This window comes from Sesamum indicum, linkage group LG7, assembly GCF_000512975.1.
Source record: "Sesamum indicum cultivar Zhongzhi No. 13 linkage group LG7, S_indicum_v1.0, whole genome shotgun sequence".
NCBI classification, from domain to species: domain Eukaryota; kingdom Viridiplantae; phylum Streptophyta; class Magnoliopsida; order Lamiales; family Pedaliaceae; genus Sesamum; species Sesamum indicum.
The window spans coordinates 4,887,716-4,910,536 of NC_026151.1; the positions used below are offsets into that span (position 1 = coordinate 4,887,716).

At 33.3% G+C, this 22,821-nt stretch overlaps 4 protein-coding genes and 1 long non-coding RNA gene across 12 annotated transcripts; all 5 read right to left on the bottom strand.

Moving 5' to 3' along the window:
- Positions 5,351 to 7,791, bottom strand: LOC105166259 (B3 domain-containing protein At5g42700). 2 transcript variants are annotated; one of them, XR_002287469.1, is made up of 7 exons: positions 7,582 to 7,791; positions 7,393 to 7,488; positions 7,254 to 7,288; positions 6,945 to 7,110; positions 6,456 to 6,662; positions 6,255 to 6,341; positions 5,351 to 5,611 (listed from the first exon to the last, which is right to left on the bottom strand). XR_002287469.1 is itself a non-coding variant. In XM_011085558.2 (7 exons), the coding sequence occupies exons 1-6, from the start codon at positions 7,714 to 7,716 to the stop codon at positions 6,260 to 6,262; spliced, it is 717 nt and encodes a 238-aa protein (XP_011083860.1). In that variant the 5' UTR covers positions 7,717 to 7,791; the 3' UTR covers positions 5,355 to 5,611; positions 6,255 to 6,259. The 2 variants fall into 2 exon arrangements, 1 of the variants encoding a protein (XP_011083860.1); XM_011085558.2 differs by having other exon boundaries at positions 5,355 to 5,611; positions 6,255 to 6,337.
- On the bottom strand, positions 8,835 to 10,851 carry LOC105166260 (B3 domain-containing protein At5g42700). 2 transcript variants are annotated; one of them, XM_011085562.2, is made up of 7 exons: positions 10,594 to 10,851; positions 10,435 to 10,530; positions 10,282 to 10,316; positions 10,030 to 10,195; positions 9,510 to 9,716; positions 9,283 to 9,365; positions 8,835 to 9,146 (listed from the first exon to the last, which is right to left on the bottom strand). In XM_011085562.2, the coding sequence occupies exons 1-6, from the start codon at positions 10,726 to 10,728 to the stop codon at positions 9,288 to 9,290; spliced, it is 717 nt and encodes a 238-aa protein (XP_011083864.1). In that variant the 5' UTR covers positions 10,729 to 10,851; the 3' UTR covers positions 8,835 to 9,146; positions 9,283 to 9,287. The 2 variants fall into 2 exon arrangements, with proteins under 2 accessions (XP_011083864.1, XP_011083863.1); XM_011085561.2 differs by having other exon boundaries at positions 8,835 to 9,365.
- Positions 11,341 to 13,642, bottom strand: LOC105166261 (putative dihydroflavonol 4-reductase). Of its 2 annotated transcripts, XM_011085563.2 has the most exons (5): positions 13,251 to 13,639; positions 13,021 to 13,149; positions 12,716 to 12,880; positions 11,966 to 12,268; positions 11,341 to 11,635 (listed from the first exon to the last, which is right to left on the bottom strand). In XM_011085563.2, exons 1-5 carry the CDS (start codon positions 13,539 to 13,541, stop codon positions 11,495 to 11,497), a joined length of 1,029 nt encoding a protein of 342 aa, XP_011083865.1. In that variant the 5' UTR covers positions 13,542 to 13,639; the 3' UTR covers positions 11,341 to 11,494. The 2 variants fall into 2 exon arrangements, with proteins under 2 accessions (XP_011083865.1, XP_011083866.1); XM_011085564.2 differs by lacking the exon at positions 12,716 to 12,880 and having other exon boundaries at positions 13,251 to 13,642.
- On the bottom strand, positions 14,404 to 17,864 carry LOC105166262. Of its 5 annotated transcripts, none has more exons than XR_002287419.1 (5): positions 17,720 to 17,864; positions 17,000 to 17,334; positions 16,664 to 16,899; positions 15,937 to 16,051; positions 14,404 to 15,566 (listed from the first exon to the last, which is right to left on the bottom strand). It is a non-coding gene; the product is annotated as an uncharacterized LOC105166262 (long non-coding RNA). The 5 variants fall into 5 exon arrangements; XR_848161.2 differs by having other exon boundaries at positions 14,405 to 15,566; positions 17,000 to 17,081; XR_002287421.1 differs by lacking the exon at positions 17,720 to 17,864 and having other exon boundaries at positions 14,405 to 15,566; positions 17,000 to 17,081; positions 17,216 to 17,697.
- LOC105166263 lies at positions 18,769 to 22,022 on the bottom strand. Its single transcript, XM_011085565.2, has 5 exons — positions 21,757 to 22,022; positions 20,562 to 20,753; positions 20,172 to 20,418; positions 19,874 to 19,983; positions 18,769 to 19,774 (listed from the first exon to the last, which is right to left on the bottom strand). Exons 1-5 carry the CDS (start codon positions 21,829 to 21,831, stop codon positions 19,700 to 19,702), a joined length of 699 nt encoding a protein of 232 aa, XP_011083867.1. The 5' UTR covers positions 21,832 to 22,022; the 3' UTR covers positions 18,769 to 19,699.

Consider the following 22,821-nt stretch of genomic DNA (forward strand, 5'->3'; position numbering starts at 1 on the left):
TGGTTTGACTTTGACTCCAGTTGGAGTTAGACCTCCAGCGCTTCCCGACATCCACAGCGTCATTTACACTGCTCTTTCAACTCCCCTCCCCATTTTTCCAACCGCACATCTAACGCGTGATCTCACTCATCAAATTACCATCTTTATCAAAATTATTACCACTTTCGAGCCTTCACATAATAAATAGGGATAATTATAATTTTCTTATCTGAAATTTGATATAATTATACAAAAAAATTTCGTCATTTAAAAAATTACTCTAATACCTCTTAAATTAGTTTTTGTTTAATAAATAGATCTTTTCATTAGTCAAAATTTATTGATATTAATAAAAAAAATCGAATAAAAACTTATATTTATCCCCAATTGACTTATAATTAATTTATTGCAGATCAAATAATTTTTTTATGATCAAACTACTCTTATACATCTTCACATATCAATACATATGATGAGGTACATTTTTATTTTTATAAGGGTAATTTAGTTAGAAAAAAATTATTTTACCTGTAATCAATCAGTAATAAGTCAATCGATGGTACATATTAATTTTTGTTTAATTTTTTATTAAATTCAGTAAATTCTAGACTATATTGGGGGACCTATTTGTTAAACGAAAGCGAACTTTAAAATAGATGTAATTTTTCGAACCACAGAGAGTTTATGTGTAATTAGAGACGGAGAGTGTAATTATCTCTAATAATAACTAGGTGCATATGACATATTTAATGCATGTGCACATAAAATTTAAAAATATAAATAATTAAATATCATTTACTTAAATTTTTTGTTGTCGGAAAAATGATTATAATAATAAAAAAAATTTGAAAGAGAGTATTTGGAAGAGGAGAAAGAGAAAACATAATCTAATTAAAAATAAATAACTATTTAAAAATAATTTTTATCACTTATAGATTGTGTGGGAAACACGAAAGTTAGTGGATGGAAAGAAAAAGCAGATCGAAAAAGGGAGACGTCAAAAGGACGTTCTTTTTTAATATATAGTATAGAAGATAGATACTAAAAAATACAGAGATAATTACATTGTTCTCTCTTGAAGTTTAGGTGTAATTATACACAGACCCTCAATGATTTAAAAATTTACATTTAGTATCTCTGGAGTTTATTTTCGTCCAACGAATAGATCCATTCGTTATTCAAAAACTTATCGAATTTATTGATATTAACAAAAAAATGAACAAAATTTCATATTTACTCAAAACTGACTTATTGCAAATTAAATAAATACTTTTTGATTAAATTACCTTTATACATTCTCACATAAATACATATGAGGAAGTGCATATTTATCTGTAATAAATCAATAATAAGTCAATCGGGTGAAATTTGGATTTTTGTTCAACTTTGTTGCTAGTATTAAAATATTTTGTTTATTTTTATTAATGAATTAATCTATTTATTAGACATGTTAGGATTACTAAATATAATTTTTGAAATCATAAATAATTCAAATATAATTACACAAAATTTTAGGGTAGGAAATGTAATTATTTAAAAAATTAGAAATGCCAGACAGCAGGAGGCGCGTAAGGGCAGAGATTGGGTCTTAGGTGTCAAATTATAAGACAAGAACTCCGCGTAGATTGAAATAATTAGGACAGTAAAACTAATTATGATGTCTGATTTTGACAAATATCCCATCACCTGACCGCCTTTTTCTCTCTGGATCATCTGTTTTAGGGATAATTATAATTATGATTTGCTATCCTAAATTTAATATAATTTAAAAAATTATATTTAATGTGTTTGATATTTATTTTCATTCAATAAATAGATTTACAAAATCTATTGATATTACACTCAATTGACTTACAAATTTATTATAGGTTTAAAAAATATTTTCTGACGAAACCACTCTTATAAGGGTGAAAACGTGCATTTTTATATTCATTAGTATGTGTAGATGTAAAAGGATAGTCGGGTTTGAAAAATATTTATTTGAGTCGCCACTGATTAGTAATAAATATGAACTTTTTTGTTAATATAATCAAATTATGACTAATGTATACGAAAATGTCAAAACATTATGCTGAATGTGATTTCTCAAACTATAAAAAGTTTATGAGTAGTTTCATGGGAGGATACTCCCTTCATTTTATGGGGAACCTTACATAATTATGCAAAAACAAATTAAATTTCGTACGACCTAATATTTATTAATTTTTTCTCGAATTCATCACATAATTTTTTTTACATTAATTTAAAAATTTTAAGAAAAGTATATATCATTTTTAGTTCTCTATTTTACGAAATTCTTTAAAATGGCCCAAAAGTTAAAAAAAAAATCAACATATTTAGTTCTATGCTTTACAAAATATTTAAAATAATCTCAAAATTGAGAAAATTTGAAATATTTGGTCCTATGTCCAATATTTCATAAAAAAATAGACAGTAAGGCAAACATGCAATATGTGTGTGAGCAACCAAATTAACAAATAAGTGCATTACAAGTGTTGTCGTCGTCTATTTCTTGACGAAAACTTAGATATGAGATTAAATGTGTCGAGCTCTTCCAATGCTAAAAGTGTTTTAAAAATTTTATAAAATACTTGACTAAAAGTGTTGAACCCCTATCTATGAAATTAAAATTTTAATTTTGCCTATAAACTATTTTCATTATTTTAGATTATCTTTTGTAGTAGTGATTAAAATTTTTAATTTTTTAAACTAATTTATCATAAAATTGCACTTTGACCCTTTTATTTACAACTCATTTGGTCAACCACCAACATTAATTAAAATACTTTTCCCTCCCTTCAAATCACTACACATTTTTAGTAAAATTGTGAAGGTAAAATACATTTTGCCCCCTTGAATTATTCATGATGTAATATTTACCCCTTCTAAATTAACAAATGCAACGCTTACCCCCACGGTTGAACAAAAATGCCCCTCATATTTTGAATAATTATAATGTTCTCAATATATTTTTTAATATTTGCACATTAACTTTTCACCAAATTATTTATTAATTATTTTTCAATAAGAAAAAAATATAAATTAAAAGTGGAGTATAAGTTAATATACATAATAAATACACAAAAAATTCATATATGATTTTTAAAAGAAATTGACAAATATATATTGCTTAACCAAAAGTTAAATATTTTTTTAAAAAAATGAATAAAACATAAATAGTTTATCATATTTCTTAAAGAAAATATATTAAAAAATCCATTTAAGTATCAGTTTTATCTAAAAGAATAAATAATTCATAACTTAATTTTAACACCAAATTAATAAAATCTTTTTATGAAATTTTTTGTGTATTTTTTGTACTCATTCATTACTTAACTTGAGTTTGTAAAATATAATAAAATTCAAACTATTTACTTCACTAATTACATATTACTTAGTTATATTTAAAAGATATTTTTTAACTAAAAAATTAATTAAAATTAAAGTAAAAAATTATTAAAAAAGAGAAATTATTTGAACTATATATACAATATAAGGGCAATATTGTCCAAAAATTTAACTACAGGGGTAAGTGTTACATTTGTTAGTTTGAAGTAAATATTACATTAAGAATAGTTCGGGGGACAAAGTCATAGTGTTTGGTTTCATTTTTAAAACATTGTAAATGTTTGCCTTGATTTATTTTGGAAGTTTTGGTGGTGTTCTGAGATATTTCGAAACAGTGCATCATTTGTTTTTGGTCAAAAAAAAGCCTACACTAATTATAGGCCCTACAACTAAAAAAATTATATACATACTCATACATATATATAAATATATATAAAAGAGACATGATTTAACAATGAACAGTAGTTTTTATCTCCCACTAAACAACATCAAACATACCATACTTATTTTATATTATTTCCAAAAATAAATCCAAACATACACATTATCTCTAACATATACTTATTTATCTTTATTTTTCTCTCTCTGTCTCTACCGTAACACCAAAACAAATTAAAAATGAGACCAAACACAGCGAGTGTGTTTTACCCAAATTGTAAATTACAAATTTTATGGACTAATATAAGTCAGTTACACTTATTCTAGTAAAGAAAATAACCGTGTATAGATGCAATTAAAAAGAGAGACTTGAAGTAAAAAATAATACAACGTTTCTTCTAGAGACAGTCTAATCAAATAAGTATTAAAGAAAAAAAAATCATAAAACTATTTTTTCAAGAAACTCCAACTAAAATAAATAAAATAAATCTTGAAAAAATTATTCGTACGAGATATTCGACTCAATCCGGAACAAGTTATGTATGTCTTTTAAAAAATTCAGGAAAATTAATTTTAGAGTAAATTACAATAATTTTTTAAGTTTTGGCATAATTACGAATTCTTTTATTATTTGAAAAACTATAAATACCCCTTAATTTTAATGGGCGTCTATAAACTAGCCCAATCTGTCAGTCCCCGTCAAATTTTCATCAATTTTTATAGCAAACTGATCAAAATACCCTTGTAGACTATAAATTCAATTTTACTTATTTTTAGAATTTTTTGAAATTTTTTTATGGACTAATTAAATATTTTATTTTTACAATTTATTAAATCTCTCCATCCATCTCGTCCGATATTCTTGCAATTTTTCAATTTTTTTTTAAGAAAAGAAAATAATACTGCAAAGACAAAGTTAATAATTTCTAGCCTTTATTTAAAAATTATATAATTTTATCAAATATCACAGGTATTTGTAATTTTTTAAATAATGAAAAAATATTTATAATTATATCAAATTTAAGAGAGAGACGCACTTAATTTTATGACATCATGTATAGTGGATGATTTGTATTTGTTTCAAACCAAGTGAACAAACTTAGCAATGGTGTAAATGGTATTGTTGTGTGTTTGCTCAAAAAAACATGTTGTGGTCTTATTGTTTTAGGGGAGAAGGGGCTTTCCGGGTCCACCTACCACACTCCGCACATTCCTATCAACAACCTGCCCTGCTTGTCCTATCAGTATCTACTTACTTTCAGACAGCATTCACCCAGGAATTTGGATTAACCAACCAACCAAACAACCCCCACAACAAATAATTTATGGGCTTAAATATGTATATATGTGGATTCTGGTTATTGTGGTTCGATCATAGCCCTTTAATACTTTAGCCAGCAAAATTTTAAGAGAGATAAGTGAGCATGTAAGAAATAATCGAGGGCATATATTTATAGTTATGATAGAATTATGCAATTGTTGTCTATTATTAAAGTATGATGTATAAGCTAAAATCAGTTTCTGTTGGTACGACAGAATAAGTATGATGTGGATCTTAGGCCGTTTTAGATATTAAACGATATTTTGAGGGCATTTGTGGCATCGCTAGTGAAGGTTTGAATTGTAATATGACGTTTCATATAATATTTATCATGCTCTCGATAAGACTGAAGAAAAGATCTTAATATGTTATGAATGCTAATACTTTGAGAGCAACATTCATTACATACGTCGTACATGTTCCACATTAAATGTTTGAATCAAATTGACCTAATGCCGATATCTTGGCTTAATTACATATAAATCACTATTTCTAGTCTAATTACAAAACACCACCACAAGTTTTGAATTTTGCATTCGCGGCCCCAAAATGTTCCTCCAACTAATATACCCCAAAAATTATCACCTGTCAAAGTAAATGAACAAAGAGCAAGTGTTAACTTTGTTGGAAATGACTAAATCTCTTAGTCAAATATTATCCATATTTTAACAAACATATCCGTTGGCAATTTTTGTGGTTGGTAGAGAGTCTAACTTTCTCAAGCAACTGAGCGGCACATCTATAAATAGCCTCAACCTCTATGCATTTTAGACACACCAAAAAATCGAGAGTCTCTTATCTTCTACCTCTTTCCTCTTATTTCACTTCTGAGTGTTAATTTTGTTCGTTGTTTCAAACTTTCTTCCATGAGTGCGCGTGTAAGAAAGTAATAGCTGTGTTAACCTTGGGGAGCGATCGGTTTATACTATCAATTTTTCACGGTAGTACCGAAATTTCGCTTTCAAGGCAGTGGTTTTTCCACGACACAGTCTTTCAATTTTCCAACAAACTTCCCTCTAGTAGACAACACTATTCCCCCTTCACAAGATTTGAGTAGATAGATCGATAACGATAAAGATACGCCTTACAACGAACCAAAATCAGAAGCTAATGTTCGACTTTTTATGATGTGCAGCTTATCAATTAACAAGGAAACCTCTCAACAAAGCAATATAATGTGAGTTATGGAAATGTTAGTAGTTCAAAAGAAAGGCAAAGATATACTCACCACCTTCACGGTTCAGTTCTTTGTATGTTGTCCGTTTTCTCATTGGCAGTCTTCCCAGAATTATCGACCCTTATAATAAACACCTGACTTAAAGACAGCAAGAAAATGAGTGGTCAAGGCACAAAATTCTTCAGCCGAGAGGCAATTCTTGCTAGCACATGAGTTACAAGAACATAAATCAATGATCAACACAGTTCGAACCTTGAAAACTGTTGATCGGATTAACTGGAAGACGAGTGCATCACCATCAGCTAAGTCGTGATCAACAGAGAACTTTTTCCATCCACCACTAAGTCCCGTTTTTCGAGCTAGGTAGATCACCGGCCACTCTTCTCCTTGTTCATCTACCAACAACATCACTCCATCGTTTCTTGGAAGTTTCCTCTTGCAGAAATCAGATGAGAGACCCTGCATTTTCAAGTCTTAATGGATAACTGTAGCTGTTCTTGGTTTAATCTTAAGTTCTAAGATGGATAAAGATAGCATGATGCACTGAAAATCCCATTAGTCTCCCACTAAATCATAGAACAACAAATTTTTAAGTACAAGAATCATAAGCCGAAAACTATCAAGAATCACTCATATCAATACACAGTCTCATTTACAGCATTCCCAAGTTCCACATTCTGTCCTGCTGCAGAAATTCTAATAAAATAGAAACAATTTGAAGGTTAAGATGCTGATGCTCACCAGCCAAAAGCATCCACTGACATGGGAGGGAAGCATTGATTTCACAAAGGTAGGGTAATCAGAGCCCAGAGTTGATTCCAATGCCTCTGCTTTCTTTATAGCACATTCTCTTGATTCATCTGATGCGTATACCCGGTTTGACAAATCCCTCGTCCTATTCGTTACTCTACGATAGCGCAAATCATATTTACAATATTAGGGAAAAAAAGAATTGCTTTATCAAGAATGGAAATGCATCACTTAGAAAAACACAGTAGTCTCATAGCATTTTCAAGAACATAATTTATCCAACCCATGTTAGGATTCAACCTTCTTGGCAGCTGCACACGCTCATAAAATGTAACCTGTGAGAGTTTAAAGGGATCAACAAGAACTCCAGAATAGTGGGCTTTCTTGGATTTAAATTAAAAAACAAAGCAAGAATTACACAATAGTATCAGAAAGCTACCTCCTTGTACTGAGGAGCTGATTTGTTTGAAAATCGCTCTGATCTTCTGACAGGGACAAGCACAGTTCTTGCAATGCGGGGTTTCGTCTTCTTCATCTTTAAATTCATTAAGAGATATAGTATATTATATAGATTGTAAAAAAAGAGTGGAGATGGAGAGAGAGAGAGGGAAAGGGAAGGAGAGAGAACCGGAGAGGATTTGGGAGAGGAGGCGTTCTTGAGGGCTTGAGAGAGAAGAGGGAGATGGAGTTCTTCCATTCTTTTCTTGTTCTCCTCCATTCTTTGCTGCCGTAGAGCTTCATACTTCACCTTTGACATCACCATTTTCCTCTTCTTCACTGTGTTTCAAATTGCTTTTGATTTGAACGTTTTGGAAGAAAAAGGCCAAAGAGAAATGAAAAGACAAGGAGCTGTATTCATTACTGGAAGAGGACCCTTTTGATTTTTTAAATTGTTGGTGGCAAAAATGACCGTTGGAATCCCATTTCTTGGTGTTCGGTAATAAATGTACTGTGGGATATTTACCTATTTATCTAATCTTATTTGTTTTTCTGCACATATTTCAAATTAGGGATAATTACACTTTTCAGAGTTTTGGTATAATTGCACGTAAACTTTATATGATTTGAGAAATTACATTTAACATTTCTAAAGTTTGCTTCCATCTAACAAACAAGTTCCTACGTTAGTCAAAATTTACTTAATTTGCTAATATTAACCAAAAAAATTGAAAAAAAAAACATATTTATTAGATGAAAGCAAACCTCAGGGATGCTAGATTTAATTTCTCAAACCACAAAAAATTTACGTGTAATTACACCAAATATTAGAGAAAAAAAATGTAATTATCCCTTCAATTTATTATGAAAAGTAGAATATAAAACTGCTACAAAAGATTTGGATTTTCTACTGATATATTTTTGTAGACCATGTCAATAAATTTTACTTGGTCTATAGGAATGAGGAGCCACATTTCATTGTTCGTGAGAAGAAGTCACATACATAAACGATTCAATGATATCTTTGGAAATTGAATTCCAAATCCACGATGTTACCATCAAGTCTACAAGTCGCCATTGCTAAAAAATTGCAGAATCGACAACAGGTTTGGAGAACGTTGCGTCAATAAATCCGAGCTTCATTTTGGTGCCAAGCGCCATGTAAATCGAACAAGTCCAAGATAAGAAATTCTTACCATCCAATGGAGAAGAGGAGAGCACAAGGCTCGAGTTTTCCAAAGAGTATGTACAAGGCTTCCCGTTCGAGCTGCTCTGTTAATCGGATTCGTGGATGAATCCGCCATATCTCAGTATTAGTGATGTGAATGCCAGTATAACGACCTCAGTATGCAAAAACCTTCATGATGAAGGCTTTGATACCATGTGAAATTTGCATAAAGTAAAGAACCAGCAAACAAGATGAATGAAATCCATGGATGAAAACTCAATTTCTCTGTAAATTCTGTTACAAAAACTGAGAGTGAAGAGAGATTAACAGTATATATACAAAGTGAACTAATACAACGGCTGCCTAACCAACTAACTGATCCAGTGATGACTGGCCCAATGCCAAGAGGAATAAATGAGTCAAATACATGTCAGCAATCTACGTAATAAACACAGACAAAAGCGTGACACCGGAATGCGACTTTTCACCCAGCATCAATTAGTTCAACTTCTTCCTAGTCTCCAGGAAGGCTACCTTCAATATCTGCAGAGTGCAATTGAGTTGCTGGTTGCTGTAATACTTCATCACTGAAAAAGGTACGTCTTTCAGCGATCGCGTTGAAGTTCCTCGATGAAAGCAGAAGAGCTAACGTTTGTCTTCTTATACTGTCTAGCATATTAATCAACCAGAAAACTCCCAAAACGGCAATACAAGAAAACTCACCGCCTTCAGAATTCAGTTCCTTCAACCTTGTCTGTTTTCTTATCGGCAGTCTTCTCATAACCATCCACCCTTGTAATAAACACCTGACTCAAACCATACGAAAAAGAACGAGAATTGAGTGCTGAAGGCACAGAATTCTTCAGCCAAGAGGCAATTCTTGCTAGTACACAAGTTGCAAGAACATAAATGAATGATCATCAACATGAAGCTAGAAAGACAAACCATACTTTGAAAACTGTTGGTCGTATTAACTGGAAAACGAGTGCATCACCATCCGCTAAGTCGTGATCAACAGAGAACTTTTTCCATCCACCACTAAGTCCCGTTTTTCGAGCCAGGTAGATCACCGGCCACTCTTCTTCTTGTTCATCTACCAACAACATTACTCCGTCGTTCCTTGGAAGTTTCCTCTTGCAAAAATCAGACGAGAGACCCTGCATTTTCAAGTCGTAATGGATAACTATAGCTGTTCTTGGTTTGCTCTTAAGTTCTAAGCTGGATAAAGATAGCATATGATGTATTTAAAATCCCATCAGTCTCCATTGAATCAGGGAAAAACTAAGTTTCAAGTACATCAGAGTCCTACCCCCCAATACTCTCAAGAATTACTCATGTCAATATGCAGAGTCTCATTCACAGTATTCCCAATTTCCAACTTTTCAATTTTTATATGCTGATCTGCTTCAGAAATTCTTAAACATTGAAGCAAATTTGAAGGACAAGTATAGTTAAGATGCTGATGCTCACCAGCCAAAAGCCTCCACTGATATGGGAGGGAAGCATTGATTTCACAAAGGTAGGAGAATCAGAGCCCAGAGTTGCTTCCAACTCCTCTGCTTTCTTTATAGCACATTCCCTTGCTTCATCTGATGCGTATACCCGGTTCGACAAATCCCTCGTCCTATTCGTCAATCTACAATTCCAAAAATCAGATTTACAAGAAAATCAAACAGAAGAATTGGTTTAACATTAATGGAAATGCAACAGTTAGGATTCAACCTTCTAGGCAGCTGCACACGCTCATAAAACGTAACCTGTGAGAGTTTTCAAGAGATTATCAAGAACTTCAGAATAGTGGGATTTCTTGGATTTAAACCAAGAACAAAGCAAATGTAGAAAAGAACAACAACAATAATGTGTATAACAAAATACCTCCTTGTACTGAGGAGCTGATTTGTTTGAAAATCGCTCTGACCTTCTGACAGGGACAAGCTCAGTTCTTGCAATGCGGGGTTTCGTCTTCTTCATCTTTAAATTCATTAAGAGAGATATATTATATAGATTATAAACAAAGAGTGGAGAAGAGAGAACCGGAGAGGATTTGGGAGAGGAGGCGTTCTTGAGGGCTTGAGAGAGAAGAGGGAGATGGAGTTCCTCCATTCTTTTCTTGTTCTCCTCCAATCTTTGCTGCCGTAGAGCTTCATATTTCACCTTTGACATCACCATTTTCCTCTTCTTCACTGTGTTTCAAATTGCTTTTGATTTGAACGTTTTGGAAGAAAAAGGGCCAAAGAGAGATGAAAAGACAGTGATGAGCTGAGTTCGCCACTTTGTACCTTAAATTGTTGGTGGCAGAAATGACCGTTGGAATCCCATTTCTGGGTGCTCGGTAATAAATATAGATTCTTGCTTGCACGGTGGAATTTTTAACATTAAATTTTGGAATAATTACACTTTCTTTCCCTGTAAAGTTAGTGTAATTACACAAATTCTTTGTAGTCTGGATATAATTTTAAAATTCATCGTAAAGTTAGTGTAATTACACAAATTCTTTGTAGTCTGGATATAATTTTAAAATTCATCGTTTGTAAAGTTAGTGTAATTACACAAATTCTTTGTAGTCTGGATATAATTTTAAAATTCATCGTTTGTTTGAGTCGGGGTAAAGTAAACACCATTGATGAGTTCAGATGGAATAAGAGATGCAACAGAATTTAAAATAGAAAATTTGATCTTATTTGTCCGGCTATTTCACAAGATCAAATTCGTCTCTTGTGGCTGTTGATCCAGAATCAATCAGGAATATGCACGATATCCACAATTTCTTCAAGTTGGGGGGAAACATAACCCATATATCCTTTATTTCATATATGCAAAGTGAACATTCTCGTTTCTCATATGTCGATACATGACGATAAGCGCGTCGGTCACAAGTAGAGGTACGGTTGAGGTAACAACTTTATATCAGTTATGTGCACAAGAATGTTGTTAGCTAATATCTAATCAAGCCCAAACTCTTTAACCAGGGAAGCATCTCCGCCAGACCTTCTCTCAGATTTCTAGGGTTGTAATCCAGCTCCGTCTTCGCCTTCTCACAAGTGTAAGCCCACTGATGCCGGAGGACGTGAACCATCTGTTAGACATAGAGCAGAAATAGACAGTGTCACGGTAGAAACTTATTTGGGACACCAGAAAACAGTAATTGAAATGAAGCAGAACCAAAACAGAGAGACCAAACATGGAGTTGGGCGTGGACATTATAAGCATTTCATGGATTCTAGCATAATCTTGAGATACCAACAAATCTTAGCCCAAAAAACATGGAGATTCATGATATGCTAGAATTAGATGTGATAATAGATGAAGAAATCCAGACTTTCTAGATCCAGATAATACATGCAATAATGATTACATTCAACAGAATCATCAAAGAAAACAAGAAAAAGACTGAATAGTTCCATACCGGTGGGCTGATTAGCGGAAGCTTTCCTGTTATTCTGGAGAAAAGAACACATATCCATCCATATGCTTCAATAAGAAAAAGTGGGATGCGAAATCGAGGCTTTGCTGTTTGAGTGATCATTGCTGCCATATCGAAAACATCTTTGAAGGATGCATTTTCTCCTGTAAGAAGATATCTTTCACCCAGCCGGCCTTTGGTCATTGCTGCCATGTGACCCTGCACCACATCATCGACATGGCAAAAGGAAAAGCCTTTTTCTTGGCCCACGTAACCTGGCAACCGGCCATTAAAGCGTTCCACCAGCTGACACAATATTAAAGCTTGGTTCAAGTTGAAAAGACGATCAATTACATGTGAAAATGCTTATTAGGGACAAACATCCAGTCCCTCTCGCAATCTCTCTGAGCAAGAGATTTCGTGACATTAACATCAGAACAAAGATATAGCACAATGCAAGTGCAAAAACAAATAGAAACCAAGATAAACCACCAGAAGAAGTTAAGACAAAATACATCATACTCTAAGAACATATTCAATATGGAATAAATCAGTACTACTCTTGTAAACACTGGAATTTCAGCTTAATATTATGACATTTTATTCTTAACTAAGCATTACTATTTGCTTCAATTTAACTTATGCATGAAGAACAAATATATTATCAGAACCATTTAAAGGGACTAACTCAATCTACATTGACCAAGAACTCCAAAATCAAGCTCCACTAGACCAAAAGCAAATGCAATTTACCATATGTGCAACTATATTTCCAGTTGTGACTTTGCCTGGACCATATATAACTCCAGGATAAACGGGCACTATAGGCACCCCTTCAGCTGCAGCTTCCAATGCGATCTTATCCGCTATAGCCTTCGATTTCTCATACTCAGTACAGAAAAACTTAGCGGAATGCATCTAACAAAAGATCACACAACAGAACAATTCACAGGAAAACCAAGAAGATATATTAATATATATATATATATATATATATATTTATATATTCTATTAAATATCATTTTAACTTGAAATGCATAGTAATAAATTGCCAGTACTTGAATCTCATCCCCGACGTGCCCATCAGTAAATCCAAGAGCAAAAAACGACGACGTATAGATGATCTTCTCGATTGTCTTCGTCTCCTTATACGCCTTCAAAACATTCTTCAATCCTCCAACATTAACCTAACCAAATTTCACTCAATAAACCCAAATCCAAGGCATTCTTGTCCAATTCAAATCTGGTTTTCACTAAAAATAAAAAATCAATGTGGAGCGAAGCTCACTGAAGAGAATCTCGAAGGGTCAGGAAGCCAAGGCTCGACAAGCGCAGCGGCATGGAAGACGACGTGGCAACCGGAGAAAGCTTCGAGGAGCGATGGATAATCCATGACATCACCGTAGGCAAGGTGGAGAGCTCCATCATTCGCGCCGCCATCTGTGGGCGGAGGCAACGAGGAGAGGTCGCTGGTTTTGCGGACGAAGGCCCTAACGCAGTAGCCTTGGCTGAGAAGCGCGTGGCAAAGCCTGCCGCCTAAGTAACCGGAAGCGCCGGTCACCAAAACAACATTCTTCATAGTTACTACACGAGACTTTTTAAGTCAACTGGCTGCAGGCCTCTGAAATTCAGTTCTTATGGAACGGATGTTTGACCTTTTATTTGCATCCTCCTCCTATCATTTCTTTCAAAGTCAATAGCTGCATCAATAGAGCAATCATCAAATAAAAAAAAAATCAAATTTATTTTGGGATAATTACGCTTTCCTCAATTGAGTTTCATGTAATTACACGTAAACCTCATGTGATTTCGAAAATTACATCTGGCAGCCCTAAGGTTCGTTTCTATATAACAAATAAGTCTGTCTATTAGTCAAAATTCACTGAATTTGTTGATATTATTATTCATTTTGATGTGACTTGCGACTTGATCGGTGACTATTTTGTCTTAAAAAAGCACCTCAGAGAGGAGGTCTTGGAGCTTATAAGCCATTCAAGTTTCTTGTTTGCAACCCATATGGAACGTTTTGTTTACATCAAATGTATTACTGGTTAAACAAATCATTTTATGATCAAATTACCCTCATACGTCTTCACACGTTAATGCATGTGAGGATGTATCTTCACTATTACAAAGATGGTTCAGTCGTAAAATAACTTATTTTACCAATAATAAGTCAATCGAAATTTTTTATTTATTTATTTATTAATATTAACAAATTTAGTGAATTTTTACTAATAGAATAATCTATTTATTAGACGGAAGCAAACTTTAGGGGTACTAGATGTAATTTTTCAAACTATAAAGAATCTACAAGTAATACATCAAATTCTGAGGGAGAGGAGTGTAATTATCCCATTTATTTTTGTGTAAAGAAAGAAATTGTAAAGATTTTTAAATCAAGGGATAATCCGCATAAACTTTATTTTTATTGTTATACAAAGAAGTGCTGGTATACACATTTTAGGAGCATGAAGATGAAATACATGAGTGATGTGAGGAATGTCAGCCAGTTGGAGAAACTCTCTGTTAGTTAATGAAGGATTTGTTTTGTTGTTTATCACCTCACAGAAGTCACCGATTATCTACCCGTAGATTGCTTGTTCGGACATTCTGTACTCATGTACAAGGCACTGCTCGAGAGTTTGAAACCTTCCTTCTTGTATCTGTACAGGCATCAACGCAAGTCACCCACACAGTAATCGTTTGCGGAGGAAGGACGTCTTACAGATGTTAAGAAAACCTTTAAGCTCAATGGTGCAAGTTCTTTAAGCTTTTTGTAAGTTGATACACGCCATGCATCATTTGCACTTGCAACCTCATTTTTAATAGCCAGAATCCCCTGAGAGGACGCCATCCTCGGGAAAAATCGGACGAAATCCAAGAAATATCACTCCATTCTTCTATTCCAAATATCACTCCATTCTTCTATTCCTTGTCGACATTTTAATGTTATCCATAATGATGCCGCAATATCATGAAATAGGAATGACAAGAAATAATGATGAATTAGGTTCATGATGTGCATAAATTTATATTGCTCAACCACTTTCAGAAATCATATAAGAGAATATTTGAAATATACAGAACTTCCCAGTTCTGCTGATATGCAAATGATCAATACATTCCACCTCTCAGCATTTGAGCCTGAACTAGAGCTACCAACGAAACGACAACAGACATCTACACATTTTAGTTGAAACATTCTAAAGGAAAAATCCTCATCAATTTTGGCACCATCATTCATGTGATATTTTTGTTCCATCTGCAAAGACGATGATAGGGAATTTCTTCCGGCTAAAGACAGAACAAGTAATTTAACCTAGTGAAAAGATTACAGTTCTATCAAGCATAAACAGGCTTCAACTCCAAATGGCTACATCATATAAACAATTTAACTGGAAATCTCCTGAGGTGATTAATAACAAAACAAGTCCTTCATTAACTACACGGTTTCTGAAACTGGCTAACATTAGAGCAATTGTGGATTGGTTTGAGAATATAGACAAAGATCTCTTCTTTAGGTAGGTGAACTTGTAGAAAAACAATCCCACCAAAAAGAAAGTTAATCAGCATCAAATGAGGTGACATCTTTTTGCACAATCTGCAATGAAAACAGCATTATTTAGAACACTAATGTTGACAGTCAATACAAATTAATTGGATAACTATTGAAGTAAGAGGGTAAATCAGTTAGTATTAATTTTCTGTGTAGGATGCCAAAATCATGGAGTTTAGATGCAACAATGCCAGAGGATATTGGAAATTAACAATATTCACCAACTAGCAAGTCTAGTTGGTGAATATTTTCTCTTTTTGGACAATGATACTAAACTGCATCTTCCAACCCACACTTGTATCTTTGAAATTATAGGGGAGATCCAGTTTTGCACTGTCTTAACTAAAAACTGAGTGCCAGATGAAAAAAGGATCCAACAGACACCCAATAGAATAAGAAACTTAGTAATCTATACCTGGGATACATATTGTTTGATTCTGTCATTAATCGTTCCATCTAGAGCCCTCTCAGCAAGCTCATAATATACAGAACTTCCTTCAGGGCCGTTGACTTTTTCTTTCTGAAGATATCTGCATTACACAAAGCCAAGATAAGACAAAACAATATTTTTAATAATTAAATTCAATGAAGTCCCTAAGAACATACTAATAATCACCTTTTCTGGACAAGAGACAATAACAATAATCTAACTACTTCAAATCAATAAAAACAAAATACATCAGATGTAAAAGCAACATTAAAGAAAATACGTTTAATATGCTTCCTAGAAGAAATACCTACTTCTTTCAGTCTACTACTTTTTCCTAAATAAGGACTAAGAAAAAGATAATTCCTGATGCTACTAAGGCTTTTCCCCACATCCCAAATTTCATTACTTTTCTTGGTCACCTCTGACCTCCAAATATAAATAATGCCAATCTTTTATCAAACAAACAAAAAAAAAGGTCAGAAACTTCACCAACAGCAAAAGAGGAAGCTCTCATATTTTATAACATGAAACTTATAACATAAAATTTGGTTAATTTTATAAGCCCAAAGTTGATATTTTTAATCCCTACAAACTCGAAGACCTACCTCGCAAATAAACAAATTAAAGCATCACACGACATCCCATTGCATTCTCACTATCCAACAAAACACTTGTCTGCATAAACATTCTTTAATCAAATAAAAAAGCTCACATTGCTGTGATTGCGAGGCACGCCCTGGATTAACTGAAACAGAAGCCCGAGACCGCTGAAGTTCTTTCATTTCATAGCCAAAAATCGATGAGAGCTTGAGCGGGCAAATTTCTCTGTTTGTACCCTTTACCAGTAATCAACTGAGTCAATTCTTCCCTTCTTATTGGACACCCTGAATTTTTCTCAGTCTTGAACAGGATATAGCGGATCATTTCCCCAACCAGTTTCTCCTTTTCCTGTGCCACAAACATATTGGCACAGATACATTCACACAGAAGTTGAAATTGAATTTTCACACACAGAAACACACTAATTGGAGAAAAAACACATACTCACATGGTTTGAGATGTCGAATTGAGAGAAGAGTTCTGGCGTCTCGGACATTCTGTATAATGCGGCGAATAAGGAGCCCTAATTTCTGAAAATTGAATAAGTGAATATCATACGCAGACAAGTGGCGCTAGTGATGGCTGTCAGACCTCATGAAAGTTTAAATAAAACAGATCAGGTAAACCAATCAACAGTTAGAGCTCCTTTAATCCCTACGTGTACCGTGTTGAAATTGAAAGAGAAGGAACCGGGCGATGGCAACGACGGTGACGGTGATGTTGGCGGCGACGGCGGTTGAGGGTGGGGGTGTGTAGTGAGAAATACAGGACTGACAAGTAGGCCTGTGCATTTCAGAACCGAATTTTCGGGAATTTTCCGAAATTTTCGGTTCAGGTTTCTAAAAACCGGAAATCAACCGAATCATTTAAAAACCGATAAAAATTCTTGCAGGTTAAAAAACCGAAAAACCCGTTTATATATAAAAATAATTGTGATACTTTTTAAAATTTTATCTAAAAATACAAATAACAAAATACCAAAATTAAATATAATTAGCAACATTATAAACTAGAGGCCAATGTGTTGTTAATCCTCACAAAACACTTTCAATTTAGGCAAGAAGTCACATATTTTTAACTTAGTCATTTCATCAAATACTTTCAAAGTAAAAATTGTAACTTAAATTTTTTGAGTTTTCTTTTCTTTATAATAGAGCAAAGTACATACCTATTGAAAAAACTGGTGGAGAGAGCTCTGCCGCCGGTTGGAGAGTGGAGGAGGTCGCCCGTCGGCTCGGCGTTGTCGTTTCTGTTCTGCTGCTGCGCCTGCGTTCTTTTCTTTCTTCCGCTGGTTCTTTCTTTTCTTTTCTTTCTCTTAGTCTGACTCTCTATTCTAATTCTATTTATATTAATATATAAATATAATATATATAATAATATATTTTATTTAAAAAATCGATTATTTGGTTCGACTCGATCACCAAACAGTGACCAAAAAATCGAACCGAACTCATAATTTGTTCTTTCATATTAAAAATTTATTATTGACTTACAACCTTATATACAAACACTGTGCGGCAACTCCTTTTTAGTATATTAATTATCGATACGTATTTTACTCAAATTAAATTAAAAATTAACACTTTATACAATACATGTTATATTGATAAAGATGACTATATATATATGCAAAACAAATACTGATATGTTATTTCAAGTTCAATTAAGAATAAGCTTAAACAAAACGAGAGTAACTTAACATGTAATTGCATGAAATTAATTTTCTAAAGAACTTGACTGTATTATTATTTTAACATGAGTCCGAAAGTTAAATGGTGTTTTTGATACTAAAATAATTTGGTGTAACGGCATCAAAATAACCACTTTATAAACCCTCTTCTCTTTATAATATAATAGCCATTGTGACACGTCGTTCTCACGTGCATACAATAACTTCACGCGTTTAAACTATATTATAAATAAAAAATATATATAAATTAATACATTACATTAATAAAAAGAAAAAATAATAATTTATCAATTAATATAAAATTTTAAAAAATTGAGTAATTTAACAAAAAAATTGGTGCAATATTTTTATTAACCGCGCTGTTTGTGAGTAATGGAAAAAAATTTCTTTTTATATTAATATAACTATAAATAACAGCCTATCTAGACCAAGTTTCAAAGTTCCAATTTTTTATAAATAGGTCCCAAAAAATATTTAGTAATCGAACCAAACAATTTACTGGGTCATTGACCAATTAGTTGGATCAATCTACAAATATAGATTGACCAGATATATAAATTAATTAAACTAAAGTAGAGAAAAACGAAAAGATATTAGCTCAAAATATAGATAGTTCCTCCTCGGGGAAAATTGCATTTTTGTCGCGCATCAAGGATGCGTTGTATTTTTGTAAACTACCCATAGTTTACGGGCATAACATGTTTTGTCCCATATAATCAATAATATAGCATTTTTGATTCTATAGGATAAACTTGTAGCACATTTAGTCCCATAGTAAATATAATAGTAGGACATTTAATCCCATAGGATATAAACAACTTTATATCCTGCGCAACCATAGCCATTTTTTTATCCTATGAAACCAAAAATACTACAATATTTATTATATAGGACTAAATATGCTAAGCCCGTAAACTATGGGACCAAATGTGCTACAAGTTTATCCTATGAGATAAAAAATGCTATAATATTTATTATATGGGACTAAATATGCTAAGTCCGTAAAGTATAGGACCAAAAGTGCAACTCACCCTATTATCTGAGACTAGAAGTGCAATTTCCCCGTTCCTCCTGTTTGAGTAGTTCAATCTGCACAAAACATCTAATTTCTAGTCCCGAAGTCATTCTGTTACAGTTAAGAATGGAAACAATATGCCCAGCAGAAAGCGATGAAGTTCCTTCTAAATAGAAACCAAACTAATGTGCAGGCTCTTGGCTAGTTTACCGAGCCGCTTGTTCTTTCTTCTTGGCTGATCACGGGAAATTTCTATAGCCGATCACACCAATAATCCATCTAGGGCGTGCGGTGATATCCAGCATCTTTCCCTCCATATACCGTTTCCACGACTCTCTTCAACATTTGATATAAAGTCACAAGTCAGAGTATTTTGCATTAATACGCCTCAAATATCTCATGCTTACATCAGGGATCTTCGTCTGTCTGAGATACACAGGACGTCAATCTTTAGGCAGTACATTGACAGGGTCTCCACCAACATCATTCACTTGAACAATATTGCCGAAAGGGACAACCTAAAAAATTCAGAGTCCTATAAGATCAGCCTGTTGCTGGTAGATGAATGTGTATTATAAGATTCAAACAGACAGACGCAAAAATAACAAGTTATTTACTTGATCATTGCCCGAACTTTTATCCTTAGTTCTCTTCTTCTTCATGTCATGTATCTTGCCAGACTTCTCTTCTTCAAGAGCTTCATCATTAAAGTTCTGATCCATCACCTCTGATTGAAAACAATGGGGGTCATAATAGAAACCTACAAATTCTTCTAACAGAAATTTCGACTTTCTCAACAGGTGCAGCCAACATTCAGCTTTTAGAACAAAGGCTGAACTCAGAGGATGAAAGATTCCGTCCATTTTATTTTGTTTTTCTCATGTGACATTAGAAAACGATAGCGAAATGTAATACCTGCATTGCCACCTAGGGAGCCTTGCCTCCATAGATGAAAGTTATTGGCAGCATGAGTATCAGTAGTTGCGGAAGGAGCTTCGACACAGGAAGCCGGACGGTTTCTGATTCCCTCTGTCTGTGAAGTCCCAAAACGCTGGATCCAGGAATTTCTCAGTGGGACTTTAGACTCCTCTTCTTGGTTGACTTTAGGTTCGTCTCTTCTGAAGTCAATTTTAGACCAACAACCATCACGAAGAACCTTGAACTGCATATGTAGGTAAAGGGTCGCTAATCAGAATATGGGAAATTCACGATTCTAGACATATATAGTCTAGAATTTGGCATGGAAAAAGAGTAAATACCATGAACGAAACAGTGAAAAGTTAGTGAAGGCAATAGAGATCCAACCTGACCAGAAGAAGCACGAATGCTGGTCAGCTTGTGCTTCGATGGTTTTAATCCAGATGGGCAGTTTTTATGGGAGTGCCAACCAAACAAATCTATTGATTTGTACAACTGATTGACGAATGTAGATTCCATGGATTTGAGAAACAAGCAGTGTTTCTCGTCTGTCCACTCTATGGGCTCGGATTCTGTTGCCTGAGATAGAACCAGGAGAGCTTTGTACAAGATACATATTGCGAGAACAAACATAAACTACTAATCAAGAACCGAAAACGCATGAGTTCAGAAGGACAAGGGTAACATTCTTGCAACAGTATATCGCTCCAATGGAGAAAGAAAAACTATCAAAGCACATAAAAAACCTTTTACTGCCAACAAAGACCAGAGGAAAACTACACGTTTCTGATATAGTATTGTCAAATTACTGAATTACCATAATTATGAACCGACAACCACACTAATACAATTAATTAGAAGACGAAACAGTATTTTTATATTAGCCCTCGTAAATACATTATGTCATATGTATAACACCCCACAACATGAGCATTGGGGTGGGGGGTATTTCGAGAACAAGACTAAGACAACAATCAAAGTGTATTTAGATTGTTTCCCATGGACCGATCTCGGCTACATCATGCTCAATATGGTTTCAAATAAGATATAGAATTCCAAAATCCACAACAACATGAAGAGTTTATAAGTTCAGTCTCAAACATTAACAAATGACAAAACGGACTCGTTTGGATTGATGGATTTCAAGTTCCTAATAACAAATCCTTCGGATTTGCTTGGATAGTCCTAAATTCAGAGGATTGCAAATGTTTAAAACTCTAAATTCGAATTATATTTTGTTGAACACCGACGAATTCTAAGTTCAAATACATCAATCGAAATGTAACCTTATGATCACAAGCCACATGACATTACATGGAAACCCCAAACGAAATATAAAAAGATCCTAAAATTTCATTATTATCAAAGAAATTCAGACAAAGACGGTCATCCCTTTTAAGATCAAATACATTAGTATGTATATATATATATATATATTCTTTTCTGGATTGATGATTTCCTCAGCAGTGTTGTTCCAAGAACCCTAACTTCACACATATTAACAAATTAAAAAAGATTGACACATATCACAAACTCCATCTTTTCCTACTACAAACATAATTCCAAAAGAAGAGTAATATACCATGAGAGTAGAAGTCTCCTCTTGCTCAACAGATATTCTTGCAGCCGGCCCAGATGAACCCATCGAGTCTTCCATAACCCTTGTCCAAAACCTTCAAACTCCCAACAAAAAAATCAAAAGAATATTAGGAGGAGGAGAAGAGAAGATTGGTTCTGGGATTATGGTATTGGCAAGAGTTTGGTGTTATTGAAGTTGTGAGAAGGTGAAAAAGAGTGCCAGGTGGTCTCTGCTTTACACGTGTCAGACCGCCAATCTGTGCTCCAGTCATCTCCGTTTTCATAGGTCACACTGTTGTGAGTGAAGGAAACTAAGATATTTTGGAGTTAATTATCTATCCACACACACACACACAAACACACACACACATATATATAAATTTATATTATACTGAAATTTTGAAATTTTTTCAAATTACAGAAACATTTCTTATCTGTTACCAAATTACAGTTACAACTCCAAAGAGATGTTAGTGTGATATTTTCTAACGGGTATTTTTGTGAGTTTTGTTTTTTAATAAGGGTGTAAATGTAATTATAATTATAATTTCAAGGATGTAGTTATAATTTTACAAAAAATATGGGATATTTGTGTATTTTAACCTAACTTAAAGGATCTCACTGTAATTTACCCTATATAAAAAGTAAAATTGTTTTGACTCATATACGATAGTTTGTGACACTACTACAATAGTTTTTTGTTGTGTAGATAATAACCTTAAGTTGTTTTCCCTTCTTTATTTCTTTTGAAATGTGATGTATTGATTTGTATATTTTATTTTTTATGAATAATATATTTTAAAAAGCGTAAAAAATTATTTATTATATGCACACAGATACAACATGCCACAACAACCAATTATATGTGCCATTTATTGAAGAAATATATATACAATAACTATATCATAGTTGATAAAATGTGAGTTTTCTAAAATGCGCTTATTATACTTATTTTTTCATAAATATTTTTTTAATTCATATATTTATATTTATTTAATTACTTGTGTTAAATAAATTATCTGTTTTTCTTTTTTATTTAATTAAATTAATATAATAAAAATATAAATTA

Excerpts from the sequence above, each read along its gene's own strand:
- LOC105166259 (XM_011085558.2), bottom strand. The coding sequence starts at position 7,716 with ATGGTGATGTCAAAGGTGAAGTATGAAGCTCTACGGCAGCAAAGAATG. Across the intron at positions 7,489-7,581 it reads CCTCTCCCAAATCCTCTCCG|ATGAAGAAGACGAAACCCCG; the intron begins GTTCTCTCTCCT and ends ATGAATTTAAAG. Across the intron at positions 7,289-7,392 it reads CAGCTCCTCAGTACAAGGAG|GTTACATTTTATGAGCGTGT; the intron begins GTAGCTTTCTGA and ends AAACTCTCACAG.
- LOC105166260 (XM_011085562.2), bottom strand. The coding sequence starts at position 10,728 with ATGGTGATGTCAAAGGTGAAATATGAAGCTCTACGGCAGCAAAGATTG. Across the intron at positions 10,196-10,281 it reads CGTGTGCAGCTGCCTAGAAG|ATTGACGAATAGGACGAGGG; the intron begins GTTGAATCCTAA and ends TTGGAATTGTAG. Across the intron at positions 9,366-9,509 it reads TACGACCAACAGTTTTCAAA|GTGTTTATTACAAGGGTGGA; the intron begins GTATGGTTTGTC and ends GGTTTGAGTCAG.
- LOC105166261 (XM_011085563.2), bottom strand. The coding sequence starts at position 13,541 with ATGAAGAATGTTGTTTTGGTGACCGGCGCTTCCGGTTACTTAGGCGGC. Across the intron at positions 12,881-13,020 it reads ACGTCGGGGATGAGATTCAA|ATGCATTCCGCTAAGTTTTT; the intron begins GTACTGGCAATT and ends ATCTTTTGTTAG. Across the intron at positions 11,636-11,965 it reads TTCCGCTAATCAGCCCACCG|ATGGTTCACGTCCTCCGGCA; the intron begins GTATGGAACTAT and ends TATGTCTAACAG.
- LOC105166263 (XM_011085565.2), bottom strand. The coding sequence starts at position 21,831 with ATGGAAGACTCGATGGGTTCATCTGGGCCGGCTGCAAGAATATCTGTT. Across the intron at positions 20,754-21,756 it reads AGGAGACTTCTACTCTCATG|GCAACAGAATCCGAGCCCAT; the intron begins GTATATTACTCT and ends GTTCTATCTCAG. Across the intron at positions 19,984-20,171 it reads CTCCCTAGGTGGCAATGCAG|AGGTGATGGATCAGAACTTT; the intron begins GTATTACATTTC and ends GTTTTCAATCAG.